Source organism: Prinia subflava, chromosome Z (assembly GCF_021018805.1).
Source record: "Prinia subflava isolate CZ2003 ecotype Zambia chromosome Z, Cam_Psub_1.2, whole genome shotgun sequence".
In the NCBI taxonomy this organism is placed as follows: Eukaryota; Metazoa; Chordata; class Aves; order Passeriformes; family Cisticolidae; genus Prinia; species Prinia subflava.
Genome location: NC_086283.1, coordinates 34,084,096 through 34,106,927, shown reverse-complemented (window position 1 = coordinate 34,106,927; position 22,832 = coordinate 34,084,096). Strand labels below are relative to the sequence as shown.

Here is a 22,832-nt window from a genome sequence, read left to right as displayed (position 1 = left end):
TACAGTAGATGAGGAGACAATAGGGAACAGATGGCCTATTCTTTTCAAAGGTTAGTTTATGGCAAAGGTTATCATTTTTGAATGGCTCCTATTTTGCAATTGACACAGAACAGGAACTTGCTGTTCAGAACAGCATATGAACAATCTGAAATGCAGCTCCTTCTTAAAAGCTTGCTGATGTGGTTGTGATAGTATATGGTACTTACATAGGTTGTTGGGAAATCCGAAAGAAAGTTAAAGTACACAATTACAGGTTCTAAAGAGTTACTCTTCAGAAATACTACTGAGGAAACATCAACTCAATATTCAATGGTGACAAACAAACAAAAATATTTTAGTTATGATTTAGGGAGAAAATACAATGAAAAGAAAGCACTTCTTTAATCTAAGGTACCCATACTCTGGAGGATACTGCAATTCTCTTTGTTTCTTTAAATAAAAGGGCAGCAAAACTGGGAAAATGAAAAGAAAGATACCAAAATATGAAACAGTTTCCATGAAAGGGACAAAGAAATATGTTCTTTTAATACATTTATTATTATCTCAAAAGAGATGAGCATGAGAGAATTTGATGGAGTGTCATGGAAAAGGTGAATAAGGACTAACTTTGTTTCAACATAAAAACTATGGGATATCATATGAGATAAGCACAACTTCTGAAAGAGATCTTTCTTGTTACAAGATATGCTTCTTGTAACACATATGCCTGGTATAGTTGCTGCAGAACTCCTTGTCACAGGACATGGTGGATGTTAGGAATTTACATAATTCAGAAAGCAACAGATTCTTCAACAGAAGCTGGCAGAAAGAAGCATACCAATGGTGACACAGAGCTGCAAGTCACTTGAAGAAGAGGAAGTAGTCTATCAAGTCTTGTACATTTAATTAACTTTTTAAAATATTCTTGTAATGTCTTGTCAACAGCTGTTGGAAAGAGGCTACTTTGCTAGATGAATCTCTGCTTTAGTATAGAGAGTCCTCTTGTACTGTTAATTTATGTTTTTTGTAAAGATATGCAAAACCAGTAATAATCGTGGTGCTTTTACCTCAAGCTCTTGTTCAAAGAATTCATTTTTAAAAAGTGGCATGATTTTTAGGATTGTTGAATGTCTCGACCTGAACCAAATGTTTAGGGACCATGTTCTGCAGGATTGCAAATGCATCTTGGAGAATCAAAGTATTCATTTCTCTTGGGCAAACAAATACTTCTTGTTTTTACATTTGGCTGTCATTCATATTAGACACTTCAGTTCCTGGACCTTTTTTGTAAAAAGCCCAAAAGGTCAGGATTACATGTGTGGAATCCAACAGATAGCTTTTCCTGGAACTGTGATTCTCATTTGTATTTGTTCTTTTTAAAAAAGAAAAAGGTTCAGTTCATAATTTGGTGACACACTGTGAAAAAAGAGTGCAGAAAACTGAAAATTTACTGGAAACAACTCCCCTAATTTTACATACGCATGTTTTGCTTTGTTACAAAACAAGGCAAGCATAAGTGCCTTATTCTACAATATTACTTAAACATATATCAGCTGTGTTTCTGCTGTATTTTACATCAGTTTTTATAAAAGAATGAAATTTTGAGGATTATAGTCTAAACGTGAATTGACAAGCCCAAAGCTTTGTAAGAAGATTTGCATTAGCAAATCATCATGTGCAACAAACGTATCTTCTTGTCTTTGATGGATAATTCTGTTTTGAACTTGGTATTAATGTCATGGAAAACAATGTTATCTTAGTATCCTAATGTTGCAGTTTGCCTTTTAAATTTTCAAATACACAAAGTGTTCCTGCCTACATATGTTTCTTCTAGGATGAAATGAGGTACCAAAGAATACAGGTTTTTAGAACTTTCCATACCTGCTTTTGGCACTAATTTATAAGTATTACAACTGTATAATTTTCCAAATGTTTTAATGCTTTTTAAATAAGTACTATTCGTGAGCATTTCACCTTGTGAAAATATTTATATTTCTCTTCAATCAGATACATAATAAATAAGCATAAGAGCAGATTACTTAAAATGCATTTCTCTGCAGTGCAAGTCTCTGTCTTTCTCAAAAATTAAAAGAACACAATTTTGTCATGTTTCTGGCTTACTAGTATGTGAATGCAAATCAGAAATCTGTGCTTTAAGCTCTGCTCTTCTTCTTGTAAACTTCACAGAGTTTTAACCAAAATCATTCTCTGTTAAGATAAAAGAAAACAAAAAATTCAGGACTTAAATTTATGATATAGAAACATTATGTGCAGAATTTAAAAGTAATTACACCAGGCATATGAGATGAAAAGCAAATGATCATAGATATTTAAATAGTCTCAACCAAAGTCTGGCGGGCATTTTGTAGGAAATTACGTATTTAACAATTTTTATTCTGCCTTATGGATTATGGAATGCCTCATAATCAAAAATTTCTGACAGATGTTAAAAGGTCTTTAGACTGTGGCTCATCTCATGAGCACAGCACTCCAAATTCAGCTCTCGTGGATCTGACTAGCCTAACAGTGTATCTGCTTATATATAGCTTATGTTTATTGACCCAACAAGCAGCTAGAACCAACAGTCCTTATGGATGTATTTCTGGTCACTCGTTTACCAATTTCCATGAATATTTACCTTAAATGCAAGGCAAATTTACTGTTGCACTTAGCATGTAAAATTGACATAAATGTCAACCCAATTCACATTAAAATAAGTATTGAAGTGACTTGGAAGGTGGACACCTGCCATGAGAAGCATTCCCAAGGAAATATTTTTTAAATATAGAAGACAATCACAATCAAATGTTTTTAAATAATGCTGAACTAAAATCTTAACACAATGAGAAAGTAGTATCTGTGTTTCTTAATGTGAATGGATTAATTGATTTGGTAGGGATTTGTGACTTTCGTTCTGATGATATTTAAAATTAATGTAATATAGTTTTGTTGCATTTGGCTTTCATCAGACTGCACTTTAGAAGTGTAAAAGGCAAAATAAAGCTTTCTGGTACTCATATCTGTTTTGTGATTTTATTAGGGTTTTTTTTCTTTTTTTCTTTTCTCTCAATTATATGCTCCACTTATGTGTTCCATCTATGTGTATCTGCTTCTCCCTCCCATTCTTGTTTGTTCTTTATATTTATTTTCAACTATTATTTTTAAAAACCCAATTTATTAATTCTCCTTTCACCTTTCAGTGCAACCTATAATACTTCCATCATTAACACCAGTTTTTAAAATTTTTCTGATTTGCTGTCAAATTTGGTTACTGAGGAAATCTAAAAGACACTAAAAATGTATCAAGTTTTGTTGTCAGTTTTTAGCAGTTTTTCATCTTTATATGACCCAGAATCTTGAAATTCTGACAAGTTTCTCCACTGTAAAAATTTTGAAAATATACAAAGTGACAGAGGAGAATGAGAGGTAGGATTTAGCAGAACTCAGAAATAAGTCACACTTTTTTGTAAACCTCCAAAAAGTTGCATATGAGTTGTCTTGACATACAGAAAAAGAAAAGGCATTGACTCTTCAGAGAGCAGGGGAAGATGATGCACTGAGTCTGCTCCTGATTAAATCTGGTTAAAAATCACCTCTACATTCCCCCAGTATGCATTTTTTCACTCGTCTTCCCTCTTAAACTGTTGTTACATTTTGTTAACTGCTGTTACCCTTGGTTGAAGGTATGTCAAATTAAGATCAAGCTTTTAACCAAGAGTAAACCTTCCCCTAGCCTAGGCAGTGTTTGCATTATTTTAATAATTTAAAATTTTATTGTGCACAGGTGCTACACTCCCAGAGAGTTAATTAAAAAGTTAACTAAAGTGTTTTTTATGATAATTTAAAACACGGCCACTGTATGGAAAAGGTATTATCACAGAATACCTGGGACATATGCCAGAAAGGCTTAAGTAAGGAAAGAAATTTTCTCTCTTATCTCAATAGACCAACAGCAATATTTTCTAAGGATCTGCATGGGAACTGAGAGAATAGGACATAATTTTAACTGGGAACTGCCTATACTTACTTACTCCCACCTGTTGCATCCTAACTTGCTCCTTCCTCTCTTCTAGTACCTCTTTTTTTTTTTTTCAGAAGGACAAAAGCTGCTTCCTTCTTCCTTATTTTGAAATCATTAGACCACACTGATAGCATCAATCATCATTTTTTAAAGTCCATCTTTTGTCATTTTTAAATTTTGGTTTATACACTTTACCAGCCTTTTGTCTGCTGAAACCCAAAGCAGCATGAAGAAACAAGTGGTACTAAATGGAGATGCATTAATGCTGTAGTACACCATTTGATTTGATTTGATAGAGCAATTTCAAATATTCAGGAAATTTCAAAGTCCAATATTTTGCATACTTACAGGATTTTGGAATTGTTTTATTCAAATGTATCCATCACTTAAAAGTGTTATAGTTGTTTGGTGATAATTCCTTTCTGTAAGAGATCTACAACTTACCTGAAAGTATGTCATAGTGAGGTGGGTGTCAGCTTTTTCTCCTCGGTAACAAGTGGCAGGAATGTATTATGTGGGTTATCTGAAATATACACACATGTGCACTCCTACACACACACATACCTAATGCAATATATTTAGTTTCAGACTATTTAAGTATGTGGAAATGTTTTACTTTATGCCCCTATAAACAAAACATCTGCACTTGGATATCACTGTAAAGAGCTTTTTTTCAGGCTTCTGGCTGAGCATGTTGATCAGCAGTCTGTATTTCTTCCTTCTTTAGACAAGTATATAAAAAAGCAAATACTTTCTGTTCCTGGACTAATATCTTTCCAGCAGATAAGCAGTGCTTACTTCAATTTAATTTCAGCCAAAGTAATTGGCAAATGTAAGTATTCAGTTTGCATATGTTTGTTGAAAAAAGGCAGTTTTACAATTACATATGTTAGAATAATTGTGCTCCTGAGCTAACAAAGAAAGAATGGAAGCTGAGACATGCTGTCAAAAGCCAAGATGAAATTTTCTTATTGGTACACCTAAGGGCTTTCTTCTTTGTGATTTAGTGACAAAGGCAAGTTAGGAACAGTCTCAACCCCTTTTGCGTCTATACATGCAAATCTCTGCCTTGAGCCAATTATTACCGTAAATCTCGTGCCTGAAGCTCAAGCTGTGGAGCAGAGCTGCAAGTACAGTCCCCTCCCGAGCTAGTGAAGCTGCTTATTCCACCGCGGTCCCTGCCCACGGGCAGCGCTACTTAGTGGTAAAACGGTTTGCAGTAAAACCTCTGCACCCTGAAGTCCCGGGGTGAAATATTGCAAGCAATGGATTCAGCTGTGATCTCCAAGACATCAGATTAATGAAACTGATTTGCAGTCTGTTATTTAGGCGCTAGATGTCTCTGTGTGCTATAAGCACACCACAGAGGCTTACAATGCTTTAAGCAAAGAGGAAATCGCTAGAGGCAAAGTTAGTCGGACAGTGTTCATACACATACTAGTGAGTTATCACGTTGACTTCATCAGTTTGGAATATTCCCAAGGAAATAACTATGTTGGGAAATGCTTGTATTTCCCGAAGCATTTCATTGAAGCATCTTGAATCCGATCAGGGGACTTTTTTTTTCTTTTTTTTTTCTTTTTTTTTCTTCTTTTTTTTCTTTTTTTTTTCCTGTCTCATTAGTAATGAGTGTGGCCCAATCTTGCTGCACGGAAATGGTGGGACGTCCCAAACTTAAGAGAAGCCCGTTGTCAAATTTACATCAAAGCAGACAGCCTGAGAGGCTGAAGTGCCCTGAGGCTTCACAGTCCCTCTTAAATGTCTATACCAATTGATGTTCTTTGCTGTGTAACAGCTACTGGCAGGGGTTCCCTGAAATTCAGAGCAATTAGGGGTTTAGTTTGATTTTTGATACTTTAAGAAACGTTAGAAGCGGAATCAAAATTAAAACAACAACAACAACAAACAAATCAGAAAGCAGAATCAGGTTCTCCAGTCGGCTCCTCGCCGTGGTCAGACTGCACAGGCTGCAACCGCCGGTAAGTGAACTTTGTTCACTCTGCACATACAGACAGCTACCGCGTGTCTCTGCTCTCTGCTACGGCCGCCTCTCCTGCTCTCCGGGGGTCCCTCCATACCTCCCCGCCGCCCCTCCGCTGTCTTCCCTCGCTGCTGCTTGGCTCTTCAGCTCCTCTCGTACCTCGCGCACACTTCACACACAGTTTATACTGTGGAATTATTATTATTATTATCATAATCATCATCAGTATTACTACTACTGTTGTTACTATTACTTCAACATGGATATCGGCATCTAACGCTGTGTCCAGTGTTTGAGCTGCAAATCGGCTCTTCTCCAATGCTGCCCAGAGGAGAGCCGTAGGTACAAAGCCGAAGAGAGCAAAGTACCCCCCTGCCTCCTCTCGCCCCCCAGGCCCAGGTGCTGCAGGAGGCGGCACCTGGTCCCGCGGCAGCGGCGGCAGGGCCGGAGGGATGCAGTTCCGAGGGGAAGCGCCAGGGCCGGGCCGGGCCGGGCAGCGCGGCGCCCTGCGGAGCGCCGAGCAGAGGTGAGGCCAGGCCGGGCGAGGGGCGGCCGGGCGAGGGGCGGGCGGGCGGCGCGGGGCGGCCCCGCTCCTCCCCCGGCTCGGAGGCGGCGGGAGCCCGGGAGGCGGGGCTACGGCTGCGGGGCGCAGCCGCCTCCGCTCGGGGCCCGAGATCTGGGTCGCTCCGCGGGGGTTGTAGCCGCTGCCAATTGCGTAAGGGCGGCAGCCGAGGCGGGGAGCGGCGGACTTAGCGAGCAGCCGGAGGCCTCCCGCTGTGTCCGGGGCGGAGAGCGCTATGCCGCCTCCCTGAGCGCGCCGCCGCCGCCCCGAGCGCGCCGCCGCGCCGGGCCCAGGTGAGAGCGCGCCCGGCCCGGTCGGGGCCGGCGCGGGCAGGGCCGCTGCGCCCCGGCCGGCCGGGCTCCGCCGCACTGGCTTCTTTTGTTCCCGGGGCCGGCGGGAGGGAAGGGAAGGAGGAAGCAGGAGGGAGCGGGGGCGGCAGCAGGCGGCGGCGGGGCGGGGAGGGCCGGGCAGTAGCCGGCGGCGTACGCGGCCGCCCTGAGGGGCCGCCCGCGGGCCGCGCGTGCCCGGCAGGTGTGGGCCTCGCGGCGCTCCGCGGGGCCGCGGCAGGTGCGGCGGCGGGGGCGCGCTCCCGAGGCCGCGGCTTTGTTGGCGCGCCCGGTCGGATGCTGCTGGGATCGCGGCGGAGAGCGACCGGGCTCAGGTCCGCATCGCGGCGTGACTGCGCTGGGACTTGTCATAGGCATCCCCGAGTGCCTGGGCTGTTGTGGAATGCCGTCCTTGTGCCTGATAACCAACAGCTGCTTTACCTTGCCCAGAGGCACGGAAGAAACAGTGGGTGTTGTTCACTGTCGCAGTCCCTCTAAGAAAAGAGTGTGTGCAGCGATTAATGCGCTGCATTTGTGCTACATCACAGCTTAGATGAGGACTGTGCGCTGAAGATACTGCCTTGTTTGTATTTCACATATGTATTTAGTGATATGGTTTCCTTAACAGGGAAGAGATTTTGTATTTCTGGGTAGTTCTAAAAACAAAATAGCAGCTGTGGCTCGACAAAGACCATATAAGCAGAATAAAGTAGTACTTCATTTTTTTTGTGGCATTAGTCTGTTTTCATGAATCACAGAAAAAAATTGCAGCAGCTTAGCTACTGATGTGAAATGGCCCATGGGTAGGAGTAAGGAGGAGGGGGCTCATCTTTGTTCTTAGGAGTCTACAGCTCTTCGAGGTGCTTTGTCTACATGGGTGCTGCACACTGTCCGCACAAATGTGAAGTCTTCTGCCAGATCAAGTTTGTTGGGCCTGCTCCTCTTCTAAAACAGCATCCAGCAGACTCCATGCTGGGGACTTGAGCAACGAGGCCAGAGAAATAAGTTATACATAAATCACAAGAAACGCCCCAAAATACAGAGGGATTCAGGAAAAGAAAGGGAGTGTGGAGAGGAAGAGGACAAAGACAAGGAGTCTTGTGAGGTCCATGCTGAAATGAGAGTGTCTTCTGGAGTTAGGTGCATGATCTCAACAGGAGCTGTGGCATGTGCTTTTTTGAGATGGGGATAGATGTTTTCCAGTGGCATGCTGTGGGTTTTTATTTTATTTACGAATATTAACACATTACCCCCACACTATTTTGTGGTGAAAGTGGCGTTAACGGTTGCCTAGAAGCTTTTAGGCAGTTCATCTGACTTGTTGCAAGTTGTTAGAGACACTAACTGGTAGAAGATGGTTGCCCCTGTGTGTAAAAACCATTGTTTTCAGAAGGCCCTGTGAAATCCACTAAAGGCTTCGTAGCTGTTACAGGTCCTGTGACTGGAAGTTACCTTTTGATGGTACAGTTTACTTTTCTTCCAAGCTGACAGACCAGGTGATCAGAAACAGTTGTTTTTCCTCTAAGGCATGAATATAAAAATAGGTAGAACACAAGCTGTGGGACTGCCTTGGTTATTTTGAAACTTTCTTTCTTTTTTTTAAAAAAAATGGAGTTGATACATATTTAAGTAGCTTGTACTTCAAAGGAATTTAGGAGGTATTATTTCCTTAAATAATGACAGGTGGGAGAGGTGCTTTTCAGTCTTATTTAAATGCTTCAAAAGAACATTCTTACCACCAAGGCTGCAAAGAATTGTCTGCATGGCTTGGATGGTCGGGACCAGGAATGTTTTTTAATTATGGATATCTTTTAATGTGCTTTAAATACAAAGCGCAGTCCTTAACTTGCTTTGTTATATGTCCATGCATTTCAGAAAAGTTTTATTAAACAGTTTTAGTGTTTATTCAACTGTTTCTGTGTGTTTTGAGGTATGTCAGTTCAGTTTTTGCTGTGGAAGTCTTGTTTGCAGAAAGTGAGCAGTGACTCAATTTTGTTTATTTTACCTGTTGAATAGGAGGGAGCTGTTTGCTTCTTTATGTGTGGGAAGGCTACGACTACTCTCTGTGCTAGGATTGGAGGTCCATCTCCTCTGGATTCTGCCTTGTACCGGAGCTGGGGGGAGTCAGGCAGGGAGAGGGAACCTGGTCCCCATTGTCTGCTGATGCTGCAGCCTCCACAACTGTAAGGGCACACCTCTGCCACCTCTGCCCCACAGCTGGAGGAGCTCCTTGGCTGATGGGTCACATCATGTGTGACTTCAAGGAAACTTGTCCACAGTGCTTGCCATGAACTGTTCTTCACCTTCTGTGTACATGACTTTAAAAATTTCAGATAGAAATTAGTGGGAAAAAATTATCACCTAGTAAATCTTGCTTCCTGTATATTAAAAAATTAAATCATGGGAGTATAATCTGAAGTCTATCAGTAAAGTTCATGCTTTGTGTTAATTCCATAGAATCACCTGTGGTATGAATCAAAACACGATTGGAGTCTGTGTTGTAAATTACAGTTTCTTGTTTGGAGTCAAATTGTGATTAGACTTGATACATTCTCTGCTTATTTTTACCAAAATTTTTGCCGTTATTGATTTAATGGAGGTATTTTTGGCAAGACAAACGGGAATAAATTGTTCGTAGATGTGGGTGTAGAAATCCACAGAAATATTTTCTTGAAATAGTAATACTGAGAAGGAAAATGGAAAAGGAGCAGAAAGGTTGAGCAAATATGTGAGGGAGAAAAGTGATGCATTTGCCAATATGGAAAGAAAATACTGAAGGCATTAAAGAATGCATACTTTAAAACTTGTAACTGATTTTATTGCTGTGTTGTCAAGCAGGTTGATGGAAGGGTATGTGCTAGTAGCTCTTCTATCTTTTTGGCACATGGGATTAAGAAGAACATGTGAAAAAGAGTAGTGCAGTCATGCAAGACAACTAGCTATATCTAGCAAGATATTGCAGTACTTGGCAGTAGGGTGCAGAGTTCTTGGAGTTTCCTAGAATGGAATTTGCTGTAGTAAGCCCAAATATGAGTGCACCCACCAGCTCAGCAGAATGCATACTTAATGGTAAATTACAGGGCTTTGTTTTGCTGTTTCAAGATTGTGATTTTGCTGTTTTGAGATATCCCAAATATACTATTTGTGTTTTTTATAAAAGGAAAATTATAGCATGTTTTTTCTTTTACAAAATTGTACAAACATGTCATGTTGTGTAAGTTAAGTCACTGTTCCTTTTTCACCAGGCTCTCAACTCACATAGTTCTGTGATTTCTGAGTTACTTTAGAGCCATGGGTTATGTTGGTATTCAGATATACAGTCAAGTTATTCTTCTTCAGTTCATCAGTTGAAACTCTTTTCACAAGATTTTGTGTCCTGATGCATTAGCTGGTATGTGCTGTGCCTTTCTGCTATGTTGCCACCTTACCTATAGCAAAATGAAAACTCTGCTATGTTTCAGCTACTGTGTATCAGTTTAGCATGTTAATGTAAGTGATCATGTAAAGTGTACTTTGTGTTGCTGATCTCAGCAGGCAATTGCAGTGGCTGAGTTGAGGGGGATTTGGTCCTTGGAGGGGGAGAGGTGATTTTGGAAAAGTGAAGGTGAAAGACAGTTAAATGAGGTCTTAAGGCATAGTAGAAGAGTGATCACATCACATGAGGCAAAGTGTCCACCCAGGCAATTACCCAGTATCTGACAGTCGTGAGTAATGGTCGCCTGCTGAAGCTACTGTGTTGTGATGTTACTGCTTCCAGCTTGTGTTTCAAGGACATCCTAAATGCAGGGCAATGTTATTTACCCAGTAATCCTCAACTGACTTGTCTCTGTGACCTTGTTGCTCTCTGAACCTACCTACATTCTTGAAGTTCAAAGCGTAAGTCAGGCTCAGAGACTTCTGTGTCAGCTTTTATGTTCCTCCTTGGAAGAGGCATAAAATGTTGTTTGCATTCTACCAGCTACTTCTGATTCTGTGGGCTTGTGTCATATAGACTCTCTCTTAGTCATCCATCACCAGGATGAAGAGTCCTTTGGGGGTTCAAAGAGCTGAGAGGCGCTGATGTCACAGCTGTGTTCTCACTGGATGTGATTGGATGTGATTTGCAGCTCTTAATTATTTTTAATGCAGTCTCATTAACTTGGCTTACACAAAGGCAAGAAAAAAATGTGGGTGTGCAGCTGCAACAACTCAATTTTTCAAGCAGCGCTTTTTTTTGTTTGATACACAGTTAAAATCTGCAGGGACAGTCCTTCAAGTATTTAGGATAATGGGTGACAGATCATTTTCTGAAGCTTGAGTTGGACTGAAGAAAAAATTCTAAGAACTTAATGGCTTTGTCTAAGAAACAAATCCACATGCTGATATGGAAAACAGTGTGTTATTACACCAATTCATGTTTTAAATATAACTTAAACATGACAACACTTTGATGGATTGTATTAGTAATATATATATATAATATATTAGTACACTCAGGAGTACTTTACATGTATCAGTTTACCAAAGCTAAGTATTGGATCTGATTCTTTTCCCCACTCTCTGTTATATTCTGTACTTTCATATATGCTTATAATCTGTTTGTAAGAGATTTTCTAATTTAATAATAGATATCTAATCTTACTGTCCTTCTCTTTCAAGAAGGATTGTAGGCCCAGTGATTCAAGTTAGTGCCAGAACTTAACTTTACCTCTCTGAGGTGTATTACCATTACAAAGAAAATTTTCTGCTTTGAAGTCCTAACCTGTAGCTGTCTGGTTGAGATTTGTGTTTTCCTAGAGACTGAAGATATCTATATACCACTTCTTATTGTCTGTATGAGAAGTAAATGCTTTTCTCTGATTTTAATTTAGATTTTTCACTACCATCTTATTCAGGTTCCTTAAGGTTAATGTGACAAATACATTGCTTTAACCTGAAAGTTGTAGACTTAAGTGTGACTATTTATTTACTTAAAAGTAGGCTTGTACTGAGATGCATCACTGAGTTGAGGCTAAAGTGTTCTCTGAACTAATCCTCACAATCTCCCTGTGAGGCTAGTGACCACTTTTTTTTCTCATGTTACAGGCTTGGGGCCCAAATAATCTGTGACTCATGCAGTAATGGCAGATGGGTGACTGTTTCCACCCCTGTTCTCTTATACAGATTATTAAACATTTCATTTCTGAACGTGGAGCAATAAAATTCCATTCATTTTGCCTATTTCAGCACATGCCGTATTTCCTAGCATGCTCTTGGATGTGCTGTATTTAAATTGTTGATAATTCACTTGTTTCTGCATGGTTTCCTCCAGCAGAATGTGCTGGTTTTTTAAACAGTGAATGAAAAACAGAATAGATCTCCCCAATTTTTAAGTAATTTATAAAGATACACTGTGTCAAAAACAAAGGCTAGGAAAGTAGAATTCACTGGAAATGTCAGATACCATTTTAGATACACTGACTTAGTTTGTGGTGTCTACTGGCTTATGTTTCTTTGTTTCAATGGGCAAGTCTGAAGCTACTACAGTTCTATTTGAGCACACTGAAAACTGCAGTGTCTTCTGGTCAATTTAGATTCTTGAAAGCTTACAGGATGATGTTGGTGTCTAGGAACTGGAAAAGAAAAGTCCCTGCAGTTTCTGCAGTATGATACATCTCTGCAGCACTACAAAAGTCTCTAAGATTTGTATGTGAACTTTCTGCAAGATCAGATACTTCATCTGCTGCATCAAGTGCTCTGTAAGTGAAACCAGGTGAGTGCTGCAGAGCTTATTCACACAAACTGCATGTGAAGGACAAAAGCCCAGTTGTCAATGGAGTGAGTAACCATTTTTCCTGTACAGATATACTCTGGTCTTTGTCTCATCCACAATGGTGATCTGCCAAACACCTGCACAAGAGGGTAGAAATGAAATTCATGTCTCTCCTGTATGCTGTCAGCCGTGGACATGAGAGTGGATTTACTTGACCATAATTTTGTACTGATTTTCACAGACAAATTCTATTCTAGATTGTCTATTTACATCTTTCCCTTGGAATGCAGTCTTCTCACCATCCTCTCCCCCTCACCTCATCATCCTTTCTAATCCATAAATAATAGCTTAATTGTTTTGCATATCACTTAAACATATGTGCTCCAACTTTCCCTCCTTGTATATAAGCTTGAAATTTCTTCTGAACTGGAAGGAGGCTTGTGTTCTCCAACATTTCATTACACCAGCTGATGAAGATTATTTCCATCTATAGGACTTCTCTTATACTGTAAATATAATGCATGCTTTCAGTTCTGTCTCTTGATGGGTGGTACTGAAGTGGTTCTGTGATTCTGTACTTTGAAAGATTTGATTTAAGAAATATGGACCTTGGCTCATGTGGTTTCCATTGGTTGTATATCATGCAATTTTACATGTTTTCTACATGCCAAGAAATTCACTAAAAATCATTAGTTGCTACACAGGAAATTCAGAAAATCTAATGCAATAGAACTTATCTTTTAAGTTTTGTAACTTTTACCATTCTTATATCCCTGTTTCTTGCTGATTTTTGCTCTGATTTTCTTCTAAAAGTTCTGAGCATAGGAAAAAACTTGGTGAAGGCATGCAGAAAACAGTATGTGTCTAGATGTTGGTAGAATTTTTACAGGGTTGTTTTTTTTTTTTTGTAACTCAGCTGAGATTTTTCAGGGTGTTCTAAATATTGTGATTTCCAACAGTTACTTAACTGTAGCAGTGCATCTTACTGTGCAATATTCTTTCCAGCTTTAGTACATGGATGGAAAAGTAGGTGGAAAATAGGTTCCTTCCAATATGCTGTCTGTTGTCTTTGTGAATAGGTAATTTCCGAATGAGGCAGGAGGAGAAAATGGGGAACCAGAAAAGAAAGCATGTGGGCACCGTGTTTGGAATCGTTCCTACTGGTGAGGTTGAGATTTGTTGAACTGGGTACTTCCAAATTTCAGGCATTGAAATTCGTATTTCTGTTGTAGTTGACCAGCTTGAAGGTCTGTAAAGGTGTGCATGTCATGCTTTAGGAGCTTGCCTGACATCACATTCTATTCAGTAATTGTTTCTACTCAGGAGCTTTTTAATACAGAGTTCTTGTTCCTTTCCCTTTTCATGAGTTTCTCACTGCCCTTTGGTTTTACACCAGACAACTGCCTCTACCAGGAAAGCAGTAATAACTTTTGTGGTATAGAATCATAGGATCACTAGGTTGGAAGAGACCTCCATGATCATCAAGTCCAACCCAGCCCTAACACCTCAACTAAACCATGGCACTGAGTGCCACATCCAGCCTTTCTGTAAATGCATCCAGGGATGGTGACTCCACCACCTCCCCGGGCAGACTATTCCAGTACTTTATCACTCTTTCTGTAAAAACCTTTTTCCTAATATCCAACCCATATTTCCCTTGGTGCAGCTTGAGACTGTGTCCTCTTGTTTTGTCAGTTGTTGTCTGGAGAAAGAAACCAACCCCCACCTGGCTACAGCCACCTTTCAGGAAGTTGTAGAGAGTGATAAGGTCACCTCTGAGTCTCCTTTTCTCCAAGCTAAACAACCCCAGTTCCCTCACCCATTCCTCCCAGGGTTTGTGCTCCAAGCCCCTCTCCAGCCTCATTGCCTCCTCTGGATGCACTCAAGCATTTCAATGGCCTTCCTAAACTGAGGGACCAGAACTGGACACAGCACTCGAGGTGTGGCCTCACCAATGCCATGTACAAGGGAACAATGACCTCCCTGCTCCTGCTGGTCACACCATTCCTGATCCAGGCCAGGATGCCCTTGGCCTTCTTGGCCACCAGGGCACTCTGCTGGCTCATGTTCAGCTGGCTGTTGACCAGTACCCCCAGGTCCTTCTCTGCCTGGGCACCGCACCATCTGTCCCCAGCCTATAGTGCTGCAGGGGGTTCTTGTGGCCAAAATGCAGGACTCTGTGGAATTGCATTTTATGGAAATGGTTTGCTCTTGCTCACCCTTGGAAAATGTATGGTTTATTCCAAGTCTGTACCCTCCCTGCAGTATCTGTATTATCTGTAACCTCATTGGCTGGAGAATGTTACCGCACCCCTTTGAACCTCTGTGTTAAGAGTGCTAACACAAGGGGGGTTCAGCCTCTTTGCCCCTCTTCCCCTGGAGGCCTCCGGACGCTCCCCTTCCCCCCTTCCCTTCCCCCTCTCCCTCAGTGAATAAACCCTCACCTCATCAGCACCCCACCGGTGTCTGAGTCTCTTTGCCTGCCAGCACAGGAACCCCACGACTCTAGGACCCAGGGGTCTCTGGGGGGCACTCCCCGGGGACCCCCCAAAAATTTAAACTACAACAGGACTCGGCACTTGGACTTATAAAACTTCACCCTATTGGACTCTGCCTATCCATCCAACCATTCCAGGTCTCTCTGCAGAGCCCTCATACCTTCCAACAGATTGACACAAGCTCTCAGCTTAGTGTTGTTCACAAATTTAATACTAAGTTGCATGGGGAAATATTTTTTTGTGTATTTGTTGTTTTCCTCCACCATTGCTCAGTCTTTTCCTTAGCGTGAATTATATACTCTGAGACTAGACAGTGTGGTAATAGGTCAGCACTAGAGCTGATGGTGTTTGATGGCTCAGATCAACAGAAATGTGTCATTTCTTCTGGTTTCTCTTTTATTTTCTTTTTAAGACTTGTGATCCTTAAAATATGCTTAAAGAGAAGCATTAATTTCTTTGCACTGTATGAAGTAAGCAAACTTTCTTTATAACGTTTTCAGACGGTGCAGGTGTGGGAGTTTTTTAGTCTATTTGGCATGTTTTATTTAACTTAGGATTTGACAACACAAAAATGTGAAATATCTTGGCATTTTTCTCACTTTTTGGGTGGTATCATGTGACATTTTGAATTGTCTGGTAAAATAAGCCAGTTTCTTTTCAGGAAACCAGTACACAGTCATGTCTCAGGAAAGAGATGTCATATATTATCCCCTGGTTGTACAGTGCATATGTTTCAAGTGTCTGACCATGAGGAACAATGTGGGCTTGTATGAAAGCGTGGTAGTGGCACAAGTTAAAAGCGATGAAGGGATACTTGAGGAGACGGAAGATGTTGCAGCCAGTTCAGCAGCTCACTGCCTGCTGGGGTTTGCTGTCCACATCTGTTTGCTCAGTTGCTCTGTAGACATAACCGGGCTTGCAAGTATTCACTGTTTTCACTTGGAAGCTGTACAAAATAAACCTTTTTTTTTTTTTTTTTTTTTTTTTTTTTTTTTTTTTTTTTTTTTTTTTTTAATTTAAGATGGTTTAGGCTGGGTTGGCTGATGTGACCAGTATGAGAAGTACTTGTTTGCCTGTGCATGCTGCAGGAAAGGGTGCATGGGCACTGGATTGTGTGGAGTTGCGGTACTCTTGCAAAAGAGCAATATGCAAATAGTGCAGTCACCAGCAAATGGGTGGCAGTGAAATATCTGAGATACTCCAGATACATCATGGGCTGAAGCATCTGAGATACTCCAGCTGAGTCTGTGCACTGGAAGCTTCCCACTTACTGATGGTCTGGAACCACATGCTTAAGTGTGGCTCTGACTAAAAGCTGTGTTGAATAACGGATTTAAAGTCTTGCATAATACTCTGTTGAAAACTGACATGCAAGATGTTTGGGAATAGTGAGACAGCAACATTTGTAAATGGCAATGACAAATAACATATTTGTACAGATACAGCTCTTGGTTAAATATGGTGTGAGAACTTGACTGTTACTGAAAGCACTCTGAAGCAAGCTGCAAAGTGAAATATTGCACCATTCTGTGTACTACAGTACAATTGCAAAAGTGGGAGGTGTTCTTATCTGGGACTGATCATCAGGAAGAGATGCCTAGATCATCTCTTTGCTTTAGGAGACCACAGCATAGGCACAGGTCAAATGGAAACATGGGAAAATGCATAGGAACTTCCAAGCAAATGTGTTTCAACAGTTTGGGTAATTTGTCCTTCATTTTACTCTGGAAATGCATTTGCAGAGTAAAATTTGTGCTGTGTTTATGACACACAAACTGTATTCATGCAGCCAAATAATTGCATTCTCTGGGGCATAACTGGCCATACAGACAATTACTATACATGCTTTTGCATGATACTCTCTGAAGGCTTCCACAGAATGGGAATAAACAAGCCAGTAATTTGAATCAGATTATCAGTCTGTCTTTCAAAAGAGCTAGTAGCTGCTCTACATGATAGAAGAGATACTTTTTCAGCTAGAGAATTTCAAATAACACATGAATAGGGAAGGAAGTATTGCAATGGTTACTACAGTTGTAATGGAAAACTATATTGTGAGTCTTTAGAATGTACTGAGTATCTCCTTATTGGCTCAGTTTAATTTTTTTTTTATTTTGTAATGGGTAAGACAGCAATTCTGCTGTCTTTTTCCCACCCATCCTTTGGGGTGACCTGTGTTTTCACTTGAGTGGGATAGTTGAAAACCTTTTACAATTGCCAAACTGAAGTTCGCAAACAAAGCAAAATGCTTTATACAACACAAAATATGCTTGAAATATGACGGAAGTATTTCTAATGGCTGCTGTAATTAATGGGAGGTTTGGGGTTTTTTTAAATTATTATTTCTTTAGAGATCTGTCAGTACTTTACAAGGCCTTGGTGGGAAGAATTGTGGGAAAATTATTTTGTAGAACTATTTCAAGTCTTGCAGAGCCAATCTGGATTCAGTTGATATATATATATGAATATATAGTTGATATTCAGTTGAGTAGTTGAAAAACTTTTTAACTGTTGATACTACTATAGTAATTTCCTCAGTGTAACAGAAAAATGTCCTAACTGAAAAATTAACCAAGTTTAAGGAGTCGGGGTTTCAAAGCATTTAAAAACCCCCCAAAAAACCTCAATGCTGGATCAGATTTCTTAAAATGTTTAAGAAGCTAGTCCAGCATTTGTTCAGCTAGATGTAAATGCTGTCTTTGAATTAACTGAAAAGCTCCATCTCTACCCAACTTTTAATACCACATCTAAAACACAGAAATTACTTTCACTGCTGAGAGATGATAAGTTGAGTGTAAAAGCATACGAAGTTAAAGCAAACTGTTCCACAGTGCACATTAACAGGTTGAGCAGTTAAGTTTGAGAGCAGAGGATTAGATTTTTCAAAGAACAGAAAGAAGAATGCTGAAAATTGATTTGTTATAATGAACAGGGGCAAGAAGCACTTCTGGAGGACTTGGAATAATTTTTGCAGTCTGGGATAGCCACTCCAGTTAATGCCTTCATTGTCATTGTGCGTACATCTGGAGATGCATTGTCTCCCATGAAAGAGTAATCCACCCTGTTCAATAGTAACAGCTCTTTTTCCTTGAAACAGTGAAGTATCAGATTTTGCAGCATGTGGGACAAAAGGCCCCTTTGCTACTTCTCAGAGTAAGATTACAGTTGTCACATTTCTCCATCATCAGCGTGCCTGACACTTCAGAATATGGCTCAGACCTCCCTTTGTTAATGGAACAGAAAGAGGATCTTTATACTTCTCCATTATCAGTAGTTTTTCTTTTTCCTACACTTTGCTGTTTAATGCAAATGACTTATGCATAAATCCCATTCAGGATTTGGTGTAAAAAGTTAGGTTTCAGTTAACTGAAACTTGAGCATCCTTCTCAAAAGATTTTGTCTATAAGAAATGTTAATCGTAATGAGGAAAAAAAAAATGCTGGCTTTGTGAATACTCTGTACAACACTGTTGACAGGAAAACCGGAGAAAACAGACAAATGCAGATTTGTCTCATAAACTAGACAAGAGTGGTGAGTTAGAACTGCTGCTGAGGATGGGCCGGTAGTGACAGCGCTGGTATGTTTTCCTCTTGGTGTGCTTCAGAAGAAAGATGGAAACAATACTACTAACTGAAATAATAGCAGGATTCAGTTCTGGACAATAGGTACAGAGATCTGCAGCAGTTATGTTGTTTCCAGGCTTTGTATCCAAACCCACTCATCTCAGCAAAGAAAAATCACAAGTTTTGCTGAATAGCATGTAGATGACTTCCTTACAGAACCATTCCTGATGCACCTTTATTAGCAATTCAATCTTGCTGTGAGTAAATTAGGAGTTTGCTGGCTCAATGCACCTCAGCTTATTAAAAGTGTTGACTAAGTTGCATCAGCATGACTAGAAATAAAATAGTATTTGGTATTTTAATTTAAACAGCTTTTAGGGCTTCCAGTGCCATGTCAGACAGGCATGCCTTTTCAGCTTCTTTTTCATAAGGGAAAGTGAGGAGTTTGTTCAGCTTCTGTGTACAGAAAAAATATGTTTAGACATTCTTTGCATAACTGTGGAGAAGCAGGGGTTGCTAGCTTTCTCATTGTTCATCTGATTTGTTAATCTCATAACACAAGTTTACCATAAAAATACTCTGTGAAAACTACCCACTGGAACTATGAAGAAATGGTCTGTGCTTGGGTTTCCACACCCCATGCTTTTGAGTTTAATTTTGTTGAAGACACGTATGCCATTGTTCCATGCAGTTTTGCCATGGCAAGTGACCAGTAACAACTGAGTAACAGATATTTTGTAAATAGTCACAGCTTCAGTGGCTGTTCTTGACACATGTGGCTTAAAATTGCCTTTTGTTGTTGTTTCTTCTTTTTTGTTTTATGCATTTTGATCTGTATTCTGAAAGCCTGTCTCTTATTTTTTCCCCTCTGTGTGTGTGTGTGTGTGTGTTCCAGTGACTTTATAACATGCAAGGCGCTAATACCAGGGGGAGCTCCCCTGCGTTCCTCCGTCCTCAGAACGGGAGCAGTCACAGGTCTTCGGGGTACGTCCTGGGGAGAATTGCCCCTCTCCGTCCCCCACCACCTTCCCAGAGCCATGCTGCGGCAGAATTTACCTCGGCAAGACAAGAGGCCCAGACAAGACTCCCGTCCTTACCAGTGGAGCAGCACCGCCGACAGGCAGAAGCCAACAGGCATAAGAATACTCTTATTTGCTCTGCCATTTCTAGCCTTTCACTTTTTGTTGCACTGGGGATTTTTTTGGGAATAGCTTCAAAATATGCTCCGGATGGTAAGTTCATTAAGAAAATCATCCTAGAAGTTATGCTACCTGTGAACATGGCTCAGTAATTCAGTATCAGGATTAATGTTGGAAGTTAGTAGGACACTCACTGTGATTTTAAGATTGAAGGGGGCAGAGACTGGGGGAAAAGATCAGCTCCTTTTTTTGTTATCATTGTTTTTATTACATGTGGTGTGATTTACCTACAAGAAAAAGAAAGGCATAGGAGTAAAGATTACTGGTGAGAGGAGAAAGAGGCATGAATGCTTGTATAAGAGTAATTGTTTTTATCTGCAGAGGCTGTCATAGGTTCGCAAATTGTTGGCAAAACTAAATCCTGTCTGTTTCAGCAGTAACTAAGACAGATAGTAAAAAAATGTTAAAGCAAAATAATTTAAAAATACTTGAGAACCTATGCTAATAGTATGTGCTTGTTTTGTTTTATACAAATTGGGCAGAGACCTTTCTTGATCTGTTAGTCCTGATTTTTTCTTTTCAGCTCATTTTAGAAAACTGGACAACTTTTTTGGAATTTGGAAAATCTCTGAAATGTGTCAGTGGTTGTAAAGTATCAATAGGTGATGTGATCAAGAAATGTACACCCCTCTAGCCAGTTACTCCTAGAAGATGCTTTGAGGTGCAGTTGCTAAATATTGGTAGTACAGTTTGGAGTGTGGGATGTTTTGGTGGGTTTGTTGGGAGTTTTTGGCTGTTTTTAAATTTTCTAAAAGCTAAACAGGATTTTGAATTGAAACTGTTGGCTGCTGTAATAACAGACTTCTCAGTGGCTTTTGACATAGTAATTGAAAAGATGCTATTTCCAAAGTCAGTGCAACACAGGCTGAATAAATCAGATAACCAACTGAAGATTTCAGATGACAGTACAAAGTAAAAGCACATATCCAACTAAAGTGCTCTTGGTGGTGGCTTGCTGGTATACCTCCTTGGGTGAAGTTACTGAGCTTTCCTAATAATTATGAAGGAAAATAACAAAACCTTAGGGACTGCTAAATGGAAGATTATTCCTCTGTTATGATACAGATTGCTGGTAATGGGTACATATGCAGTAAGTACTTTTGTTACAGACAAATTCCAGAGGAGACTGGAGGATGACTTACCCATTTAACACTCTGAAATTTGGAGTGCAGCCAGGCTCTTCTTGGTGCTGTGCAATAAGACAAGAGTTAATAAGAAGCTCTACCTTAATATGAGGAGGAACTTCTTTACTATGTGAGTGACCGTGCAGTGGAACAGATTGCCTAGAGAGGCTGTGAAGTATCCCTCACTGGAGATACTCCACAACTGTCTGGACATAATTCTGTGCAATGTGCTCTGGGATGAGCCTGCTTAAGTAGGGAGGGTGGACCAGGTGTCCTACTGTGGTTCCTTCCAGCCGTGTTCATTCTGTAATGCTGTGAAATTCTGACACAACAGGAACAACTACAGGCACTAAGGAAAGCCTGGCTGATGTTTTAATCTTGCAGTATGGTTGTCACAGAAACTTGCCAAAAGTTCTCCAACAGGTTGACATGTTAATGTGCATTAAGATGTGTGTAATAGCTCCAACCAAAACACGTGTGGTACTGCAGAAAACAACACCGGTTTCAGTTAGGTGTGTTTTTCTTCAGGGCTAGTTGAAAATCCATATTGTCAGAACTTTTACTGGCTGTTTAAAAGTCAGTGGAAGGAATGTGACACTTGGTAGTAAATGCGCATAAATTCTAAACCTCCACCATATTTTCCCCAAAGGAAAGATGCTGTTTGTCAGCATTTCTGTTCCTGATTGTCAGCTGATTTCTTTTTCCTCCTTGCTTCTGTATTCCTGACATCTGCTCCTGACTCATCTAAGGAGTCCTGAACACTGGAGGTCAGGGAGAGCAATGTAAATACAATTTCCTTCCCCATTTCCTCAGGCTTCTGATGCAGGGTCAGATTGACAAGCTGGTGAGAGAGGGAAAAGTTCTTCACTCTTGCGGCTCTCAGCTGGACCTTACCCTGAGTAAACAGGATCCTCAGAAAATTTAGCTGCCAAAGTCTGATAAACTTCTGCTGAGCATGATATAATACTGATAACTTTTTCCAGACCCTACAAGTTCCAGACATGATGTCTAAACAAGTAGAAAGTAACTATTTAGTTGTATGTTGAGAACTGTTCCCTGCCTGTCTTTTTCTCCTGTCAAATTTCATATGCTTGCTCCATTTAAGGTTTTAGCCTTGGGGTTTTTTGATCAGGATGCTTTCTTGTGGGTGGGATGGTGTACTTTTCCTCCACCACTTGCAGAAGTTTTACTTCTCCCCCCAGCTCTAATAGAAGCCACTAAACCTGAAGGAACACTGACACATTTTTACAGAAATGTTTTGAAGCAGAGGCTTGACTTGAAAAATTCTCAACATGAGTGGCTAAATTTGGCAAGGTCATCACTACCTAATGGTTTCTGGTCTGTACTTCTGTTTTTATTTATCTTTAATTCTAAAGGCAGTAACTGTTGTCTGTAAAATCTACTTAGCAATTTTGGAGATAACATATGGTGAAGTTCTAAATATTTGATGTTTTCATGCAGCCCACCACAATTGCTAAGGGAGAATTTCAAAATACTTTTGCTAAAAACATCTGAACTGCTTGCCGAAAGGTTGACCCAGTGTGCCCAAAAGCATGGGTACACTGTGTTATAGGAGTGTTATAGGAGTGTTATAGGAGTGTTATAGGAGTGTTATAGGAGTGTTATAGGAGTGTTATAGGAGTGTTATAGGAGTGTTATAGGAGTGTTATAGGAGTGTTATAGGAGTGTTATAGGAGTGTTATAGGAGTGTTATAGGAGTGTTATAGGAGTGTTATAGGAGTGTTATAGGAGTGTTATAGGAGTGTTATAGGAGTGTTATAGGAGTGTTATAGGAGTGTTATAGGAGTGTTATAGGAGTGTTATAGGAGTGTTATAGGAGTGTTATAG

General features: G+C 40.4%; 1 protein-coding gene across 4 annotated transcripts in view; it reads left to right on the top strand.

The window, feature by feature from the left end:
• The first annotated feature begins 5,301 nt into the window (after positions 1-5,301).
• CEMIP2 (cell migration inducing hyaluronidase 2) overlaps positions 5,302-22,832 on the top strand; it is a 53,086-nt gene continuing 35,555 nt past the window's right edge. Inside the window, exons 1-2 of one of the 4 annotated variants that reach the window (XM_063421911.1) lie at positions 5,302-5,979; positions 19,557-19,893. In XM_063421911.1, coding sequence (XP_063277981.1) covers positions 19,569-19,893 — 325 coding nt within the window. In that variant the 5' untranslated portion in view covers positions 5,302-5,979; positions 19,557-19,568. Of the gene's footprint in view, positions 5,980-6,628; positions 6,837-19,556; positions 19,894-22,832 lie in introns of those variants that run through there. The other 3 variants (XM_063421912.1, XM_063421910.1, XM_063421914.1) reach the window with 3 other exon arrangements.